This window comes from Carassius carassius, chromosome 29, assembly GCF_963082965.1.
Source record: "Carassius carassius chromosome 29, fCarCar2.1, whole genome shotgun sequence".
Lineage (NCBI taxonomy): Eukaryota > Metazoa > Chordata > Actinopteri > Cypriniformes > Cyprinidae > Carassius > Carassius carassius.
The window spans coordinates 30,528,727-30,550,461 of NC_081783.1; the positions used below are offsets into that span (position 1 = coordinate 30,528,727).

At 39.4% G+C, this 21,735-nt stretch overlaps 2 protein-coding genes across 2 annotated transcripts in view; both read left to right on the forward strand.

The window, feature by feature from the left end:
* Positions 1 to 1,156, forward strand: part of hmgn6 (high mobility group nucleosome binding domain 6) — a 2,154-nt gene extending 998 nt beyond the window's left edge. Inside the window, exons 3-6 of the mRNA XM_059516832.1 lie at positions 69 to 98; positions 180 to 227; positions 490 to 612; positions 777 to 1,156. Of these exons, the coding sequence (XP_059372815.1) occupies positions 69 to 98; positions 180 to 227; positions 490 to 594 (183 nt within the window). The 3' untranslated portion in view covers positions 595 to 612; positions 777 to 1,156. The remainder of the gene's footprint in view (positions 1 to 68; positions 99 to 179; positions 228 to 489; positions 613 to 776) is intronic.
* Positions 1,157 to 3,591: 2,435 nt separating this feature from the next.
* LOC132110240 (RING finger protein 148) lies at positions 3,592 to 17,784 on the forward strand. Its single transcript, XM_059516833.1, has 7 exons — positions 3,592 to 4,080; positions 7,844 to 8,091; positions 8,184 to 8,255; positions 14,923 to 15,005; positions 15,584 to 15,671; positions 15,758 to 15,872; positions 17,522 to 17,784. Exons 1-7 carry the CDS (start codon positions 3,654 to 3,656, stop codon positions 17,638 to 17,640), a joined length of 1,152 nt encoding a protein of 383 aa, XP_059372816.1. The 5' UTR covers positions 3,592 to 3,653; the 3' UTR covers positions 17,641 to 17,784.
* The last annotated feature ends 3,951 nt before the right edge of the window (positions 17,785 to 21,735 follow it).

Below are 21,735 nucleotides of genomic sequence, written 5' to 3' on the forward strand. Positions count from 1 at the left end.
ATTGTTTATTGAAATATTTCCGCTTGATTTGTAGTTTTGTGCTTGTTTCTTATGTGTCCTCTTTTCAGCCTCAGAGGAGATCTGCACGGTTATCAGCTGTAAGTATGTTGCCATTTTCAGATTGTGTGTGTGTGTGTGTGTGTGTGTGTTTCACCTCTCAGATGTGTTTTTCTTCATAGAGACCAGCTTATGTGAAGGCTGAACCCAAACCAAAAAAGACAGCTAAGGTAAATACTACCAAATACCTAACAAACCAGCAATAAACTATAATGTTAGAACAATGTTAGTTACTAAGTCAAATTATCCCCTTAGGCAATGCTACTTTGCAGCATATTCACAGGCTAAATCACAATAGGCATATATAAACATACACCATGTACAATAAATGAATAGTTTCTGTGCTACAGCATTTAAAGTACCATTATTGTGAGTTTTCACGTGTATATGCTGTCCTAATGCGTTGTTGCCAATGATTCACTTCCTCTTTAGAAAGACAAAGCTGCCAATGTCAAAAAAGAGGATAAAAAGAGCAAGGTGAAGGCCAAGGAGAGCTCTGAGTCTGCAGCCAGCGAGGAGAACCACTCAGAGAACTGAGAGGACAAGACCAACGCGGTGTGTTATAATCTCATAAACTTTAGACTTTACAGAAAACTTTTTAATAAACACATTTTACTTTCATTTTGGGTTGACCGTGTGGAATAAAATCATTGAAATGCTGTTACACTAGGATGTTCTTCATATCTCTTGATGATTTCTTCCTCTCAACCCATCCTCAGGTCACAAAGACTCAAAAACATGCGAAGGAAGTGAAATCTGAGTAGCACTATTGCCTCCCATCAACACTGTCATCACAGCTCCTCATCACTCCTAGTGTTGTGTCATTGTCCAATCTCCAAGGCATATCGTTCACAGAGAAATATTTTTATCAATGGTTTTATAAGTATCAGCACAGGTTTTTTAGCACAAAATTAAGCTAAATGCTGAGCACCCTGTAGATCTGCAGCGATTGTTTCTGCGAGGACGCCACACTAAAGGTGTTTTTAAATGCCATTTATTGTTAATGATAACTTATTTGGTCTAGAAAAATCATACCTGCCTCTAGAGTTTGGAGTGTTTTCTTAAAGTGTTTCTACATTCTCTTTATCCTCCGTCCTCACACTTGTTTTTCGGGTTTTAAACAGTGGTTATAAATGGCGGTGGGGAAATTGACTTTTTTAACATGTATGTTTTCTTTACTATTAAGTCATTTAGATTTTGGTGTATTATTCATAAGTGGGGGGTTGGGGGGATGGGTCACAGCCTTCAAGCAGAGATTTGCGAGAGCTGATATATTTCACTGTATCTTTAAAAAAAAAAAGAATCTACAAATTAAAAATGAAGCTTATTAAATATGATTTTTTTCATGCAAATTGTAATTTTTTCATGTGACTGACGTGTTGAAGTCTGCAGGTTGTTATGTACACTCTGATGTTGCAGTGTCTGCTAATAAAGAAAAGGGTGGAATTTTCCTCACTTTTGCCTCCCTCTTTTATTCAAAGTCAGACATTATAACATTATAAACTACAGCAATAGATCTGACAAGAGATTCTTTACAGATCCATTGATCTCTGCTTACACTGGACATTTAGTGTCACTAACCTTCACACAGAACTCAGTCATTTAAAGAGACAGACTTTGAAGCTTGCATGTTTTGCAATCGCTTCACCTAGTAAAGCAAAGTGTTAACTCAAAAACATGAATTAGACTGGGAGATGCACACTAGGGGGAGGTGTATCATATTGGGAATAGACATGTTAGGAGAGAGTAAGTTTCTTTTCCATGTTTGACATATGCATCATCTGTGGGTGATCTCTGCTGTTCTGTTTAGAACATAGACACAACTGACTGAAAACCTGTTGGCAAGGAGTGCACGCGTCAATGCATTGAAACACAAGCCCAGAGAATTTTCCTCACTCTTCCAAATTCCGGTACGGCCCATGCATCAGTGCTTATACGCTTCTGAAGGACACACATTGTTCCAAAGTCAACGAAACAAAAAAGAAACATAAACGAAAGGAACATTGTCAGGATGGGAATAACAAAACAGAACCGGGGCAAGAATCGATCCTTGCTGGACACCATGCATCAGCAGAGATTGAGGAGCATTCTCCAAACATTATAGATAAGCTTCTGTCTTTGGCAGCCTTTAATACCACGAATCTTTGACAAAACCTAAAATGTGATAAAACTGTTTAGGGGTGTCAAACTCAGTTCCTGGAGGGACGGAGCCCTGCAAAGTTTCGTTCCAACCCTGTTCCAACAAATATCATGTAGTTTTCAAATAAGCCTGAAGGACTTGATTAGCTCAATCAGGTGTGTTTAATTAGGGTTGGATCTAAACTCTGCAGGGCTCTGGTCCTCCAGGAACTGAGTTTGACACCCTGCTTTAGACTGATACAAGTTGCAAACCAAGTGGAAAATGCAATGGCTTGGATCTTCCCCTGGTCCATTTGTACCCCCTCAGGACTGATGTTAAATCTTAAAAACTGTTTAGATGACTGATGGAGCTCATACCTCCAGTTTAAGGAAACACAGAACGCTCCCACAGCTTTCCCAGCATCATATGTTGACGTTGTCTCATTCCAGGAGTAGATGAGGATGCTGTTAATGTAGATGATGACAAGGTTCACCCTAAACAAGTTGATCATGATCATGCACTCATGAAGGTGCAAAATAAATATAATGGGACAAATAAGCCCTAATATTAATTAGATCGTAATACTAGCCTGATGCAAGTGCAGTTCTTGACTGAAGGTGAATGAGGAACATGTGTAGTCCGGGAAGAATGAGCAGAGATGAAGAGCCTTGTGTTTGCATGACAGTTATAATCTAATAGAAAACTTCAGAAGGAGGAAGTGAGATATGATGATCACAGTTAGTTTATTAGTTTATAGTTTCTATGACCAGCTACAACTGGTTTACTTCAATTCCAATGCCAATCCTCATATGAAACATTATGCAGCAAAACCTCTTTCTTTAAATCCTCCATTGTTTCTATACTTACAGGGACAAACTGACCCATTTTTAACCTGGGATAAAATTCGGTTACACTTTATTTTGATAGTCCACTTTAGACATTCTATTAACTATAATTAACTTTGCAACTACATATCTATTATCTCTCAGAGTAGACTGTTAGGTTAGGTTTAGGTTTAGAAGAATAGGTTGAAATATACTTGGAAAGTTTCTCATTGTCAGTATATTGTATGTTCCGTCAATATAAAGTGTAATGCCTGCTGGTTGACATGTAGTTACAATTTACTTACTGTTAGTAACATGCCTAAAGTAGACTATCAAAACAGTGTTACCTAAAATTATCATATTTGCTTCCAAAATAAGGAACAATTCGGGGGGGCAAATGTTGTTAAAAAGTCAAGCTGGTAAAACTGACCATGAGTTCTAACAGAGGGCTGAAAGTAGCAGCAGTTTCCTGAAAATAAAGTACTAAAACCCAACCCTTTGGAATGAATTTATCTTAACCAGTGTCCAAGGTCCACTGAGATAAGAACACCTCACCTGACGTAAAAACATCTTATATTACCACCAAGAAGGTATCTGATTACTTTCGGTGGCGACAGAGCACTGTCAAAACACAGTCGTGTTTACCTGATACAATGAAAGCCAACCTGAAGCTTAGAACAGGACATGGACGTTCATGTATCTGGCTGTCGGTGTTTGTTTTCCAGTGCTGCTTCCAACTAAGCACTTCCTTGTTTTTCTGGACTGCCTATGTGGAAGTCAGATACTTTGACAGCGTATCTAATGAAACTGTGGGCAGTATATGTGAGTGTGGCGTGTTTGGAGTGGACTCACCCATTGTTTCAGCTTCTGGGCTTCTTGTGCTTCCAAATTCAGATCCTCTAGCGTGCTCGAAGAACACTACTTTCACCGCGAAACAGCAGCCATGGATTGCCCTGATAAAAAAGGGAGACTGTACATATTCACAGAAGATACGAGCTGCCCGGCGACAAAGAGCCTCGGCGGTGGTTATTTACAACATAGATGGGACAGGCAATAACACTGAACTGATGTCCCACTCAGGTACGAGAGTTTCTCTAGCTGGCCATCTGTGTTAAACTAAACTAGCCAGTCTGTGTTAAGGCAGCTTACAGAATATTGTGCTGTGTTGTCTCACAGCAACAGAGAGCAAGACAAAGGTAATTCTCACAAGAAAACAACTCCATTAGATGTTTAAGTAGTGGAAGAAAATAATATAGAGGAATGAATAAATCTGACTGATTTTTTTCTACATGCTATTAAATACCTAACTTCATCCTTGAGTAAGTTGTTCTGACTAAAGAATCAATTTGTAAAATGTCTTAGTAGATTAAATATATAATAAAAAACACATACATTAGGTCTACTTTTTCATGACATTAAGATTTTGAAAAACAGAATACAAAATAATAAAAAAAGGGTTGTTGAAGCTAATATTAGTCTGCATTATTATATACATTATTAATAGGATTAAAATTGTACAATAACAAATGGTTGTTTTAAATTATGACTTATTCTTGTTCCCAAGGCATAAAAGCATGCATGTGAGTATTAATTAGTGAAGATGTCGTTATATCAACTGGGAAATTCATTGTTTTTAACAGGCTCTAATCAGTTTAGACACCATATTAAATCTGAGGCGGATGAAAGTGAGGCTGTGAGTTTACAATGTCACGCACTGGATAAAGGTCATAGATCATGTCGTTTTATACAACAACTTACAAAACTGTTTTATGAAGGCTTTTTTCTTTGGAAAGACATTTAGTCGGTTGAATATTCGCTATTTTGTTAAACTACAGTACAATCCACTGAACGCACTGTATTTCAGTCCCTCAAGCCTCAATTTCATTCTTTAAAAAAATTATCCTGACTAAAGCCTATTACTTGCTTTAAATACATGGCTAAAATTTGTTATATAATATCTTTATACTTTCAGAAATGTTTTTGACCACTACCCTAAACCTAACCATTTCTTAACAATATAAAACACATAACAGGCAGATAAAAAAAATAAATAAATAAAAATAAAATAAATAAATATATATATAAATATATATATATATATATATATATATATATATATATATATATATATATATATATATATATAAATATATATATATAAATAAAATTGCTGGCTATTGTCTATATAAACAGTACAAAAGTAACTCTTGTGAAGTCTGAAATGTTTCCATGAAGTGGTCTTGCTCAGCTCATATAATATAATAAGTATTTCATATATATTATGTAAACAAAAATTTTCTTTTGGATGCGATTAATCGTTTGACCGCATTAATATATATATCTATATATATCTATCTATCTATATATATATATATATATATATATATATATATATATAATGTGGTTATGTAAAGAGTCATCTGAATGGCATAAAGTTAAGATAATTAATTGTGTGAACTACTCTCTAAAACTCAGTAGTATCAGTCTAATTGACATTGATCTTACTTGACTCGAGTGTCTAAAACTGTTGTGCTACTGGTTCTTAAAGTACACGAAGAACAGCAATGCTAACGCTAGCTGAAGAACTACCGAATGTACCATTAGTAATGACAAGCAATGTGTTTACCATGCTTCAGTGTTCTGTTACTTGATCTGAATCACATCATTCCAGCACAGCTTGCCAAAAATAAATGAACTGAAGGAGTTGTGTATGCAATAATTATTACAATAGTTATTACAAAGATATTTCAATATAGTTCCAGCTGTTGTTCAGGTCTTGCTGTAAGTGTGTGTTAAACGCTGGAATGTTCCTGTGACTGACGTTGATTGTTTCTTTGTTCAGTACAGATACAGCACTGTAAACTTTTATGTGAGTTGAATTTCACCCAAGGACTTTATGACTCACTCTTATGTCATTTTCTCAAGGAGTTCATGAGTTCCACTTCATTCCCTGAACTGTATAATGCCGTTGCTCTATGATGGGTTTTCTCCAGGCGTTATGCATGGCTTGATATATGACAGCAAGATATTTGGATGACTAGAATGCCTCACTTGAACCTTGTATTAAGATGTGTCAATGAGGAAATGACGTCTACTTGCCTGCACTTTAGTGTACATTGTAAAATCCAATAGTCCACCTTACTTAGATTTAATTAGCAATCTTTACTTAGTTGTTATACTTAGTAGGTTTTATTAAGTTACGGCTACTTTCAAGGCAAATAAAACAATTTACTTACTGTTCTGAGTGACACTTACTTGAAATATTCAAGTAACAAAAACAAAGGAACCAATGACATTAATTAACCAGTGAGATGCAGCAGTGAACTAATATTTTGCTAATGCGCAACATAACAACAGAAGAAGAAGAAAATAAGTCTTAATGGACTTTTCACTCATTTCCTCCATGTCTGCAGTTATCTTTCATTAGTTGTATTCACTAGTTTTCCAAAGTCATCTTGAATGTTGAATTTTCAATACAACGTAAATATTTGAGAGATCATCACATAAGCTAACTTCATAAATTGATGTTGATTTTCTCTAATGTGTGGGGTTTTTTTTGGGTTTTTTTTTTTTTACTCACCATTATAGTGATTAGTGTTTCCTTTGGCTGGGCACTTGAACTTCTTTCATATATATATATATATATATATATATATATATATATATATATATATATATATATATTATATATAATAACTAAAAGTTATTATATATAGATTTTTCTGATAAAGCAGCAATGCTATATGAAATCAGAGTAATTTAGTTTAAAGGAAGACAAGTAATATATAGATTTCTTATAGAAGGTGACTTATCTTCTAATTAAAGCAATTTTCCATTTTTCTTTTTTTCATAAATATCTTGACAGCTTCATATTTGGGTTAATATAATCCTTAAATAATTTGTAGTAATATGCTGAAGTCACACACAGACTTAAATATTCAGCACAGAAATTAGAACAATTTTTATTTGTATTCATTGTAACAATAACCATTTTGGTTGCTCTTTTTGTTGTGCTGCTACTGACACAAGACAGCAAATAAAATTGGCAAATGAAAACAAAATCCATAAAACAAAGCAACTGCATAAATTATTCTGTAACAATGCACTCCGGGAGTCAGTGAGTAGTTATACTAATCATGAGTAAACCTAAATGAAAGGATCAAGTACCCAGTTCTTTTTTAGTTACTCGTCTAAGTAAACTATACTAACTAAGCATTTGTCAGTACAACATTCTATGCCTATTTATCTTTACTTAGTTTTTTCAAGGCAATCAGTTTGCATGCTTTTTTTTAAGTAAGCCCAACTAATTAGATGGGAAATTTCAGTTTACATCTACAAACTTTCCTTTTTATCTATTAATTGTCAAAATCCCAGAGATTCCAGAGTTTCAAATATGTTTTTAATCTATAACATAAGCAGATATGTTTTGCCGTGCTTGACAAATCTTTTAATCGTACAAATAATCAACATGGCCTTTCTGAGTCCAGCTGACAGGAATTTGTCATAGTGATGGAGAACTATAGGTAACACTTTATTTTACAGTATACTTATTATACTAATAACAGAAAAATGATGTGTAATCATATGCAAAAAGCCTGAACCAAACACTAACCCTAACTCTATAGTAAGTGCATGTTGTTAATTGGTATTACTCAGTACTTACATTAATAATTACACTGTATATAAACCGTATATAAACTGTATATAACCAAACTGTAATCATCTAGTGAGATTTTTTTGTACGTTATTATGCATAATGAGTCTTAACAGCATGCATGAACTTGATACTAGAGTTTTCTAATGAACTGGTCGTGGTTAATATCGAATTGTTTTATTTCTACAGATGCCACTAACATAGTTGCCATCATGGTTGGCAATATTCTGGGCACAGAGATGGCTGACCTGGTGAATAAGGGCTCAGATGTGTATGTGGCGATCGCAGTGGCCAAAACTCACGGCTGGTGGTACAGCAGCACATGGGCATACTCTCTCTCCTTCACCTTCATCGGCATAACAGCCATCACCTTGTTCTACTTCGCTTATCTGTTCATCAAACGAATGTACAGAAACCAGCAGCTCAAGAAGCAAGAGGTACAGCACTAAGCTGCTCAGAAGTCAGTGGAGTTCAGAGTCAGAAATTCAGAAATCTCACTCATTCTGTTGTGTCATTCATTTCTGAACAGATGGAGATGAAGAGAGAAAATGAAAAAGCCATAGCAAAGTTAGAAGTGCGGACTCTGCGGACGGGCGACCCGGTACTGTGCCTTACAGCCAGATCAGAGAGAAATGAGAACATGGAGCACAAAACCAGTCTTAAGCAGCATGGCTATATTTGTTGCAATAGCCAACAGTACATTGTATGGGTCAAAATTATCCTTTTTTTATGCCAAAATCATTAGGATATTAAGAAAAGATCATGTTCCATGAAGATATTTTGTAAATTAAATTTCCTATTGTTAATTTCTCAAAATATATTTTTGATTAGTAATATGCATTGCTTATAACTTTATCTGAACAACTTTAAAAGTGATTTTCTCAATATTTAGATTTTTTTCTTCTCATATTCCAGATGATCAAATAGTTGTATCTCAGTCAAATATTATCCTAACAAACCATACATCAAAGCTTACAAGCTTATTTATTCAGCTTTCATATGATGCATTATTCTCAATTAAAAAACAGAACCTTATGACTGGTTTTGTGGTGTGTTTTTCAATTCAATTCAAGTTAATTTGTATAGTGCTTTTCACAATGCAAATCGATGCAAAGCAACTTTACAGAAAATTAAAGATTCTACATTATATTATGTAAGTGTCACGGCTTACGCTGCTGGAAGGAACACGAAGCCGAGGGATAAACGAAACAAGGATTTATTAAATCAAACATAAACAAGGTAAGTAGTAAATAACAGGTGGCAAGTGGCAAGTGGCAAGTAACAGATAACAAGTGGACAGGTAGACAAGTAGACTAGTTGACATTTAGACGAGTAGACCCGACCAAACAGAACTGCAAGGACAAGGCTTAAGTAGAAAGGATAATTGGGGAAACACAGGTGGATGGCATGACTAAATTAACAGGGATATGGAACACATGGGGAAATGAAGAGACACACCTGGAAACTAATCAAACCAGACACGGAAGACAGAAACTGGGTCACAGGGGCAAAAACACACAAAATGAGTCCAGGTGTGTGACAGTACTCCCCCCTCCCGGTAGGTGCGTCCTCGCACCGTAGAAACAACAAAGGGAGGCGTGGGTGGGAACTTGGGAGGAGGTTCCGGTGGAGGACAGCCTCCCAGGAGGGGGCCAGCAGACAGGGACTACAGAGGAAGGAGCCAGGGAGGAGATGACGGAGGGAGGAGCCAGGGAGGAGACAGGAAGGATGTGAAGCAGGAGGTACCCAGCAGGACCCAGGCCACAGCCATAACGGCCCAAGGTGGGGCCGACGGTGGAAGGAGCCATGGAGGAGGAATGGTCACTGACTCCAGGGACTCGACCCACGGCAACGGAGCAAGTGGAGGAGGAGCCCGAGGCGGAGACGGAGAGCCGAAGAGCCAGGGTGACGGGGAGGAGCCGGAGGTCCTAGGCGGAACAGATGGCTCTGGTGACTGACGCGGCGATGTGGATCCGGAAGGCCGCGGTGAGGCCAGAGTGACCGAGGACTGAGGTGTAGCCGAGGGGATGAAGGAGCCTGACGGAGGCGGAGGGACGGAGGGATGAGGTGAAGCCGGAGGAGTGGAGTCCCGAGGCATAGGAAGGATGACGCCAGACCAAGGCGGAGCCGGAGGGACGAGGGAGCCAGGCAGAGCCTGCGGACTGCCGGGCCACGGCGGAGAGGAAGGAGCTAGGAGCCATGGTGGAGCTGACGGGTCAACGGGCAGAGGCGGAGTCCAGGCCTCAGAGGCTGGAGGCGGAGGTGAGGGAGACGCCGACCAAGGCGTCGCTGGAGGATGGCGGTCCCGCTGAGCTCGCACCACAATGATGGTAGGCTGAGGGCGAGCAGAGGGGCAGCCAGACGACAGCGGAGGAGGAGGCAGGAGTGGGTGGGAGGGTGGGTTATTTTGGAGGAGCAGGCATTGGAGTAAGCTCTGGGGCTGGAGCCCTTCCTGGGCTTAACGGAGGATCAGGAGCCCGTCCTGGGCTTAACGGAGGATCAGGAGCCCGTCCTGGGCTTAACGGGGGTTCAGGAGCCCGTCCTGGGCTTAACGGGGGTTCAGGAGCCCGTCCTCGGCTTAAAGGAGGATCAGGAGCCCGTCCTGGGCTTAAAGGAGGATCAGGAGCCCGTCCTGGGCTTAACGGGGGAACAGGAGCCCGTCCTGGGCTTAACGGGGGAACAGGAGCCCGTCCTGGGCTTAACGGGGGAACAGGAGCCCGTCCTGGGCTTAACGGGGGAACAGGAGCCTGTCCTGGGCTTAAAGGAGGATCAGGAGCCCGTCCTGGGCTTAACGGGGAATCAGGAGCCCTTCCTGGGCTTAAAGGAGGATCAGGAGCCCGTCCTGGGCTTAACGGGGGAACAGGAGCCCGTCCTGGGCTTAACGGGGAATCAGGAGCCCTTCCTGGGCTTAACAGAGGATCAGGAGCCCGTCCTGGGCTTACAGGAGGATCAGGAGCCCGTCCTGGGCTTAACGGGGGATCAGGAGCCCTTCCTGGGCTTAACAGAGGATCAGGAGCCCGTCCTGGGCTTACAGGAGGATCAGGAGCCCGTCCTGGGCTAAACGGGGAATCAGGAGCCCTTCCTGGGCTTAAAGGAGGATCAGGAGCCCGTCCTGGGCTTAACGGGGGAACAGGAGCCCGTCCTGGGCTTAACGGGGAATCAGGAGCCCTTCCTGGGCTTAACAGAGGATCAGGAGCCCGTCCTGGGCTTACAGGAGGATCAGGAGCCCGTCCTGGGCTTAACGGGGGAACAGGAGCCCGTCCTGGGCTTAACGGGGGAACAGGAGCCCGTCCTGGGCTTAACGGGGGAACAGGAGCCCGTCCTGGGCTTAAAGGAGGATCAGGAGCCCGTCCTGGGCTTAACGGGGAATCAGGAGCCCTTCCTGGGCTTAAAGGAGGATCAGGAGCCCGTCCTGGGCTTAACGGGGGAACAGGAGCCCGTCCTGGGCTTAACGGGGAATCAGGAGCCCTTCCTGGGCTTAACAGAGGATCAGGAGCCCGTCCTGGGCTTACAGGAGGATCAGGAGCCCGTCCTGGGCTTAACGGGGGATCAGGAGCCCTTCCTGGGCTTAACAGAGGATCAGGAGCCCGTCCTGGGCTTACAGGAGGATCAGGAGCCCTTCCTGGGCTTAACAGAGGATCTGGCATAGGTGAATTGGAAACCCCCTCATTTTGACCCAATTGGCGCTCCACAATTTGCTCCCTCGTGGTGGGCAGTGTCGCCGGCTCTCGCACCTGGTCTGACGGGTTGCTCTCTGGCTCTCCGTCATCGGTGGGCTCGGGCTTATGCCTCGTACCGCGGTGAGATTGTAGGCTGGGCTCTGGGTCCAGAGTGGACCTGGCGAGATCCTCCATTGGGCCGACCGTGAGAGGTGACCCATTTCTCACCAGATTCCACTCTATAAAGGCGGCGAAATCCTCCCGAGGACCATCTTCGGGCGACAACGCTCTGCACCTAGGGTTCAGGCTGGCGTGATAAAAGGTGCAGAGCGCGTGGTCCGGGTAGCTGGTGGCATTAGCTAGCCAGAGAAACCGTCTGGTATGGTCCTCGAGAGACAGTCCCTCCTGCTCCAGCAGGAGGAGGAGGTATTCGGGGCGATAGAGGGGATCCATGAAACACTACGGAAACAAAAAGACTGTGAAAAAACGGAAAACAAAACGGAGGGAAAACACGCAGTTTTTAACTTCTTTTTAGGTCGGGTCTTCTGTCACGGCTTACGCTGCTGGAAGGAACACGAAGCCGAGGGATAAACGAAACAAGGATTTATTAAATCAAACATAAACAAGGTAAGTAGTAAATAACAGGTGGCAAGTGGCAAGTAACAGATAACAAGTGGACAGGTAGACAAGTAGACTAGTTGACATTTAGACGAGTAGACCCGACCAAACAGAACTGCAAGGACAAGGCTTAAGTAGAAAGGATAATTGGGGAAACACAGGTGGATGGCATGACTAAATTAACAGGGACATGGAACACATGGGGAAATGAAGAGACACACCTGGAAACTAATCAAACCAGACACGGAAGACAGAAACTGGGTCACAGGGGCAAAAACACACAAAATGAGTCCAGGTGTGTGACAGTAAGAGCTTATCAGTGGAGACTATCTCAAGTTGATGTCTATTACAGCAAAATTTGTTAGTTTTGTTTGTTGTCTGAGGGCTGGCATCATCTGAGGTCTTCTGGGGGGTCGGCATAATCTCTTCTCAGGTGTTCAGTCATCTCAGGTTTCTATATGGGGCTGGATCTCGACTGAAGCTTGTGTTATTCCTAGTATTACACAGAAACAGAGAAGGTAATAGAAAAAAATTAGCGTAGCTGCTGTTCCAACCAAGCAAGAATGATGTGTTCAAACCAAGCAAAATAATGAAAATATGCATTTGATCAAATGTAACTGAAGTACAAGGTTATCAATTCAATTCAATTCAATTAATCTTTTATTGTCATTGTAAATAGATATACAACGAAATTATAGACTTTCCAATGTATACAGTAAATGACTAATAGAAATAAGTGATAAATATAAAGTAAAGTGCACAGGTGTTATTGTCATTAATGCATGCTCTTGTTCAGTAGGGTAACAGCTTTTAGATAAAAACTGTTCATCTTGTGGTGCGTGTTTTAATGGACCTATAGTGTTTTCCAGAGGGTAGCAGTTTAAACAGATGATGGACAGGATGATGTGAATCCTTTAGAATGTAGTGTGTTTTCTTCAGGCAACGTGTAATGAATATGTCTTCCAGCGCAGGTTGGTTTGTGATGTTCTCTGAAGTCTTTGTGACTCTCTGCAGAGCCTTTTTGTCAGCTGCAGAGCTGCATCCATACCACAGCAGCATGCCATGTGTGAGTACGCTCTCAGTAGAACATCGATAGAATGACACAAGAAGCTGCTGTGACAGATAAATCTTCCTGAGCATTCTTAAAAATTACAGTCACTTTTGTGCCTTCTTGACTAGCGCCATGAGATATGAGATACATTATATGAATGCTTGGCTAAAGAGATGTGCCTTTAATCTAGATTTAAACAGAGAGAGTGTGTCTGAACCCCGAACATTATCAGGAAGGCTATTCCAGAGTTTGGGAGCCAAATGTGAGAAAGCTCTACCTCCTTTAGTGGACTTTGCTATCCTAGGAACTACCAAAAGTCCAGCGTTTTGTGACCTTAGGGTGCGTGATGGGTTGTAGCGTGGTAGAAGGCTAGTTAGGTACGCAGGAGCTAAACCATTTAGGGCCTTATAGGTAAGTAATGATAATTTGTAACTGATACGGAACTTAATAGGTAGCCAGTGCAGAGACTGTAAAATTGGGGTAATATGATCATATTTTCTTGACCTGGTAAGGACTCTAGCCGCTGCATTTTGGACGACCTGTAGCTTGTTTATTGAAGAAACAAGGACAACCACCTAGAAGTGCATTACAATAGTCCAGTCTAGAGGTCATGAATGCATGAACTAGCTTTTCTGCATCAGAGACAGATAACATGTTTCGTAGCTTGGCAATGTTTCTAAGATGGAAGAATGCAGTTTTTGTAACATGGGAAATATGACTTTCAAAATACAAGTTGCTGTCTAATGTAACACCCAGATTTTTGACTGTAGAAGAAGTAACAGTACATCCATCTAGTTGCAGATTGTAATCTACAAGATTCTGTGTAGTGTTTTTTGGTCCAATAATTAATATATCTGTCTTATCTGAATTTAATTGGAGAAAATTATTGGTCTTCCAATCTTTTACATTTTTAACACACTCTGTTAGCTTAGATAATTGGGAAGTTTCATCTGGTCTCGTTGAGATATATAGCTGAGTATCATCAGCATAACAGTGGAAACTAATCCCGTATTTTCTAATAATATTACCAAGGGGCAACATGTATATTGAAAATAGAAGGGGACCTAGGACGGATCCTTGTGGCACTCCATATTTTACTGATGATAAATGAGATGACTCCCCATTTAAGTAAACAAAATGGTAGCGATCGGACAGGTAGGATCTAAACCATCTTAGAGCCTGCCCTTGAATACCTGTATAGTTTTGTAATCGATCTATGAGTATGTCATGATCTATGGTGTCGAACGCAGCACTAAGATCAAGTTAATCTAGAAATTAGATGCAGCCTTGATCTGACGCAAGAAGCAGGTCATTGGTAATTTTAATTCATAATAGATCATTTTTTTGCAACACAATTGAGCAGACTCAACTTTTTCAAAAATTTTAGACATAAATTGAAGATTTGAAATGGACCTATAATTTGCCAGTTCACTAGGATCTAGTTGTGGTTTCTTAATAAGAGGCTTAATAACCGCCAGCTTGAATGGTTTTGGGATGTGACCTAAAGATAACGACAAGTTAATAATATTGAGAAGCGTTTCTTTTGCTACAGGTAACAACTCTCTTAGTAATTTAGTGGTTACAGGACCTAATAAACATGTTTATTATGCAGTGATAAGTTTACTTAGCTCTTCCTGTCCTATAGTTGTAAAGCACTGCAATTTATCTTTCGGTGCGACAAATGAAGCTGAATTGTAAGACGCTGTTGATTCTACATTTGTTATTGTATTTCAGAAAAAAATTCATAAAGCCATTACTATTAAACTTAAAGAGTGACCTCTGTTTATTTGTTTATTTAGCCACTGTGCTAAATAAAAACATTGGATTGTTTGTGGATATGCTCAGCCCTGGAAGTTTTTAGAGTCTGTTTATAGCTGGACATACTGTTTTTCCATGCAAAACTTCCACGTTAGTATTTGAATTTGTCTGTGTGTTTTTAGGAGGTGGAATCAGAGGATGTGAGCTGTGTTGTGTGCACCGAGTCATTCAGACACAATGAAAAGGTCACCGTTTTACCCTGCAGGTGCGGTGTGAGGACAACATCAACAACACACACATTTCATAACATCATTTGAATTTCCTTGCATTTTGGTTATTTTCACTATGGTAGCTTGCTTATCAAGCAGAGATTCTGTTGAATGAAAGGCATCTGTTTTGCTTCACACATGAGGCATATCTTTAGAGAAGACATTAAATATAATATAAATTAACCAATTAGAAAAAAAAAATGAAAAAGTTTTAAACATTTACTGATCTCAATTCATGCTATTTCCAACATTAATTAATACATTAATAAAATCAAATGTTTCATCTGTCAAAATTAGATGAAGGACCTGAGCTAACATGAACTAACAGTGAATAACTGTATTTTTACTAACATTAACAAAGGTTAGTAAGTACTGTAACAAACATATTACTCATATTTTGTTCAGTATCAGTTAATGCATTAACTAACACTAACCAATCAAACCCTATTGTGTTGTATTTTAAATATGCACTGGAGTAGTTGTTTTCTCTGTTTTTCTTTTTCCTTTTTTTCTTTTTCTTTTTTTTTTTTAATGAATTAAATGAAAAAACTGTGATGATAATTCTCTTTTCCAGACATTTCTACCATAAGAAGTGCATTGAGCCATGGCTGCTGGAACACCCCACCTGCCCCATGTGTAAATTTCACATTCTCAAATACAAGGTGAGTTTGGCCAAACCAGCAGAGCCGTCTTCATTCAGGCATGATGGACGGTGTGGGACTTACTGTTTGTTGCTGTATGAGTTTAGATCGATGAGGAGATTGATGTGCCACCTACATCATCATCACCATCGAGTGACACGTTCCATCTATCTGTGATCAGGACAGAGCAGCTCCACATATCAGACAGCCGAAACACATACCGTGAGTCCACATCTGCTCTCTTCTCTGTTCACTTCTGTTCTTCTGTGATGATTAGTGGATAACCTGAGAGGGATGAACATCAAATAAATTTTCACTGGAAATATGCTTTCTTGATACACATTCAATTATGTACACATTCAAACTCTACCAGTTTTTATAACAGATGTTTTATTTTCTTGCATAGTAATACATCTTTTAGCAGTGAAGCAGATGTTCTCACAGCTTCTGCAAGTTAAATTAAAGTTTAATTAAAGTTTAGTGAAACAGCACAACTGTTCAACCAGTCATCTCTTCATCAGAGTAGTAAATATTGCACAGCTTTACTAATAAACTTTCTGGAAGTTCCATATGTGGACATCTATACTATTTTTATTAAACCATTAATATTTATTTTAATGATTATTAAAATGATTATTAGGTCAATAATTTTATTAATTAATTGGATACATTTTTTATAATATTTAAATTTTATAACAAAAGTATTTGACATTTCAAATATTTATTTAAATGGCAACAGATTATGGCGTTTCATTGGTTTGTTTTATATTGTTGCCTGCTGACTGGTAATTAAATAATAAAAAATGTTGTGAATAGTGTTTCAAGGCTTCCTGGTTAAAAGACACAGTTTGCATTAATGCATTTTTTCTACTCGACTGGAGACTCAGTATATTTAATACTGAGTACTGATGCTTAGAATCAAGAACTGTGCAATTTTCCAAACAACAAACACATTTAGTAAAAACACAGTAAAATAAGACAAATTAAAATAGTACTTCCAGAAAAATTATGCAATAACACACAAAAAAAAAAAAAATAGAAAAAAAGAAAAAAAAAGGATTGGACTAAAGGTTATATACTGGAGAATGACTGTAAATAAAATTAGCATAGTATATTAATAGATAAGAGGAATAAATATGTACGTAAATGTGTCAACAACAACAAATCCCCTTTTCAGGGACAATTCTCACTATTAACAAACTAGTAACTTCGACTTTTGTCTCAATAAACTCCTAATGGACATTTCATTTATTAAAAAAAGCAGAAGCTTCTCTCCAAAGTGACTTACAGTGCATTCGGGCTACATCTTTTACCAGTATGTGTGTTCCTTGGGAATTGAACCTACAACTTTTTGCACTGCTAATTTAATGCTCTACCACTGAGCCACAGAAACACTAATTTACTGTTTATTAATAGTTAGTAAGGTTTTTAAGTTTAGGTATTGGGTTCGTTTAAGGGATATAGAATATTATGATCATGCTGAATATGTGCTTTATAAGCACTAATTAACAGCCAATATGTTGATAGGCATGCTAATAAGCAACTAGTTAATAGTGAAAATCTGTCCCTATACTGTAGTGTTAATAATGTGTGGATTTTCAGCTTCATTATCAAACAAACAAACAACAAATAAATGAATGAATAAATACATCCTTGTGTGCAAGCACACTTTTTAATAAAGCTCTTTCTGATTCTGAAATGAAAATGTATTTCCGCTGTAAAGAAAGGGTGATACATAAGCAAGAATATCTAAATGAATAAAACATGCAGTGTGCTGATCAGTCTTTGCTGTTATCAGTGGCGTGCTGGACTGTTGTGTATCTGCTGTTTACTGATGGCTGGTGGTTAATTATTTGTCTTTATGACCGCAGCTCTTGGATGTCCATCAGACAGTGGGCCGGAGATTCAGACACGATGCAATTATGAGAACCTAGCATTCGAAGAAGAAGCAGAGAGCATGGAGCATCAGGACATCAACAGCCAGGGTTAACACTACTGTAATATAACACTACTGTTTCAAATACTTCTGCATTTGAACATCACCAACAGCCAAAATGTATTCACACTGTCAAAAGAAGAGACATAATAAAAAATAACAAATTGATGATAATGAAATAAAATAATAATAAACCTAAAATTGGATGTTCAAAGTGTGAGTGACTAAATAATAATAATTGTATTTTGTTTAAACAATGGAGATGTCACAAGCTTCACTCACTTTGTTTCACTGAAACACTGCAGCTTGCATAACTGTCAAGAACTCAGACTGCAAGTTAAACAAGTATATGCATGTATTCTAATGTCATAGCAAGAGCAGGTTTTAACTGATATAAGTTCAAATACTTGGCGCCGTATTTTATTGATCTAAATGCAAAGTGTAAAGCGCACGGCGCAGGTGCACTCAGGGCGTGTCCAAAACGGTCCTTGCGCCGGGGCGCATATTTTAAATGGGTTGTCCCTATTCTCTTAATGAGTAATGGGCATAACGTTCAATACACCAATCAAAGTGTCATCTCTCATTCCCTATAAGAGCGAGATACGCTAGCGCCATGGCGGATCGCTATTTACATGGCGGAATTTGTTGGCAGAAAAGCTGAACACTTCTTAAGCAAAAAAACCGATCTGCTCGTGTGCAAAGTTAAAGTGCGCGAGCAGATCATCTACGGGACAAGCAGGAATCCACCAAAGCTCTGTGCGATGAGTCAGTTAATTTATATTTGTATGTATTGGAACAATTGTTCAATTAATTCGCCAATTTCATTCATCAGTATAAGTAGTAATAGGCTGAATTGCAGATAGGTAGCCTAATTCTAAAACATGCAATGACTATCCATAATTACATTTTTATATTAATGGGCGCAAATGCATTTGCAAATTAAACGACGTGGCGCTGGATGGGAAAATGCAGCACCGGACTGAAACTAGCAAACGCTCTGTGCCTTACATCGCATTGCACTGGGTGTATGATGGGGCCCTTGATGTTCATTGTCCAGTTAAGCGAGACGCTTCTGACGCTGTCTGTTGTTCAAGAGTGTCTTGACACAAGGAGTGCGACAGCTGAAACCCATGTCTTGTATACATCTGTCTGTAGAGGTTCTTGAAGCACTGACTCCAGCTGCAGTCCACTCTTTGTGAATCTCCCCCACATTTTTTAATGGGTTTTGTTTCACAATCCTCTCTAGAGTGCGGTTATCCCTATTGCTTGTACACTTGTATCTGCCACATCTTTTCCTTCCCTTCGCCTCTCTATTAATGTGCTTGGACACAGAGCTCTGTGAACAGCCAGCCTTTTTTGCAATGACCTTTTGTGTTTGCCTTCCTTGTTAGGGTGACCATATGCACCACTCATACAGGACACGTCCCAGCCAGGATTTTAATATTGCCTAAAATATCCAGGTTTTGGCTATTTGCACTGTGCAGGTTGATTGTTGTGTAACATTAATGAGAGCTATAAAGAGCAGAGCAGACGGCTCCTTATTCTTTCGAATCGCTTTCATGTGTTTGTTTATTCGTTTGACTTGAAGCATTGTGGCGCACTTTGTTTTTTTTTTTGGGGGGGGGGGGGGGTTGTGTGCGAAACGACACTTCAAGTCAATCGAACGAACAAACACGTGCGCATATTAGCATCGCTTTGATCATTCCCTCTAGATCTCACCTTCTCACATGTAGCCCCACGATTGGTCGATTATGTACAATACCTGCATGTTATTGGTCAAGCTGCTCTGGATGTTTTAGGCAATATTAAAATCCTGGCTGGGACATGTCCCATATGAATGGCGCATATGGTCACCCTACTCCTTGTGCAAGGTGTCAATGGTGGTCTTTTGGACAACTGTCAAGTCAGCAGTCTTCCCCATGATTGTGTAGCCTACAGAACTAGACTGAGAAGCCAATTAAAAGCTTTGCAGGTGTTTTGAGTTAATTAGCTGATTAGAGCGTGGCACCAGGTGTCTTCAATATTGAACCTTTTCACAATATTCTAATTTTCTGAGATATTGAATTTGGGATCTTCCTTAGTTGTCAGTTATAATAATCAAAACTAAAAGAAATATACATTTGAAATATATCGGTCTGTGTATAATGAATGAATTTAATATACAAGTTTCACTTTTTGAATGGAATTAGTGAAATAAATCAACTTTTTGATGATATTCTAATTATATGACCAGCAACTGTATGCTCTATATAATCCTGTATGTGAAAAATACAAATCTTGAATCTTGAAGCTTGCATCGACTTGGTAATCAAGCACAAAATGTGAGTATGGCCTCCCTCTTTATAGGCCACATTCCACCTCTTATAAAGATGTACCATTCACAGGTAAGTACAACCATCAATCACTTTTAAACATTGCACTTACAAGATATATTATATAACTAGACACAACACAATTGACAACACCCAGGGATCCAACTATGCTAACCCACAGTTTGACATTATTATTGCTTCCATTTGTCTATAAAATGTTTTATTGAGGATTAACAGAGGTTTAGATCTAGTCAATGTTGATGTTTTATTGAAAGTGTGAAGTTAGAACATCTAGAGTTACTGTTATAGTTATTGGTGATTAGCTTGGCTGCTGAGAATGCTGGGAGCCATGGATGAGTTTTGATGAATGAGAAGCCCTGCATAAGAACCCCTTTAACAACCTAGACAATCTTGTTGAAATCCACCAATCTAGTGTACTAGTCAGACAAAGGAGCCTGTTCTCTAATAAAGTCGTTCACCCCACTGTCCGAATCTTTGCTGCACAATTTTTTGTGATTATATCTGACAAGAATTCAAAGGGCACTTTTCCCATTGCCAGCTTCGACCTGCTGCACATTGTCAGTGACCCTGCTCTTTGAATTGGCAGCCAGCCTCACTGATGACATTAGAAAGCCCTGGTGTTTGTGTCTGGCACTACCATTATCACTATCATGGATGGATTTGATGGTAGTGCACTCAGTTTGAATAATCAGGAGATGTATACACAATTTTTATATATATATTTTTTTTTTCTCAAAACAGCTCTTTCATGCATTTGTTGTGCCAATGAGTCATGCACTTCTGTTTTGAACCCCAAAACCCAAGCGCTAAATTCTTGTAAGTTGGGACTGTAAGAAAGCAATTGGGTAGAGCTTTTTGAGATTTATTATTGCCCTTTTTCAGATTCGGTGGACGTGTCACAGTTTAATGCTGCCAACACCGGTGCCATGTTCTCCCTCAGCTGCCAGTATTCATCTTTGAGCACAAGAATTCTGAACTTGGTGACAGTGGGTCAGGCAGTACGGCAGCCTGCTTTGTTCCATGAGCCGGGTGAACATGTCACTGATTGTGTTCCCCTTTGTCTTGCAGGATTCTATCAGGTGATGTGGTGGAAGTTTTATCTCTACCTGTTTGTCCCAAAGTGCTTAGGTAGCTACAGTACTGTGACTGACGTGCTGAACAAGTTTTCCAACATACGTAATGACCCTATTTAAATATATGTTGAACCCATCATGTATGGTGAGTTGTGATGTATGGGCAAAGCACGGCACAGAATCCCATTTGACACAAGTTTGTTCATTTGCGGCCACTATATTTCTGGTGATGTCGTGAACGCAAGCTATAACTTTCCCTGTGATGTCCTATGGACTCAATAAGCTTTTAGGCAAGTTTGTCAAAGTTGCGTTTACAAGCTCTCTGTGAGCAGGACCACTAATGTCATCTGCCATTCACAGTCAAATGGCATGTAATGGTTATGTAGCTTTCCCTTGTTAGTGCCATCCAGCAGTCAGCTGTGACGAAAATCTTCTCAACTGAACTCTGCATCATATTTTAGCTCTTCTTTATTCTATAATGATCTTCTGTCATGCCTTTTGATGGTATGGTGTAGTCTGGTTGGATGAAACTTATCATCTCATAAATCATCACCTTGGACAACGCAGATAGGCAATGTCATTTGTAATCTTTTTGTTATTACTTCTGTCTTTTGAGCTTCAGTTTTTTTTCTTTTCTTTCTTTTTTTTCAGTTAAAACAGATGTTGATAGCTGTGTAGATTCATATTGCACCTCAAAACTATGCACTCGACTGATGACCTTGCTTAATCTTCTATTGATAAGT

Bases quoted from the DNA above. Each gene is read 5' to 3' on its own strand.
- LOC132110240 (XM_059516833.1), top strand. From the start codon at position 3,654: ATGAAAGCCAACCTGAAGCTTAGAACAGGACATGGACGTTCATGTATC. The intron at 8,256-14,922 runs GTACTGTGCCTT...GTGTGTTTTTAG, and splicing joins CTCTGCGGACGGGCGACCCG to GAGGTGGAATCAGAGGATGT. The intron at 15,672-15,757 runs GTGAGTTTGGCC...GTATGAGTTTAG, and splicing joins TTCACATTCTCAAATACAAG to ATCGATGAGGAGATTGATGT.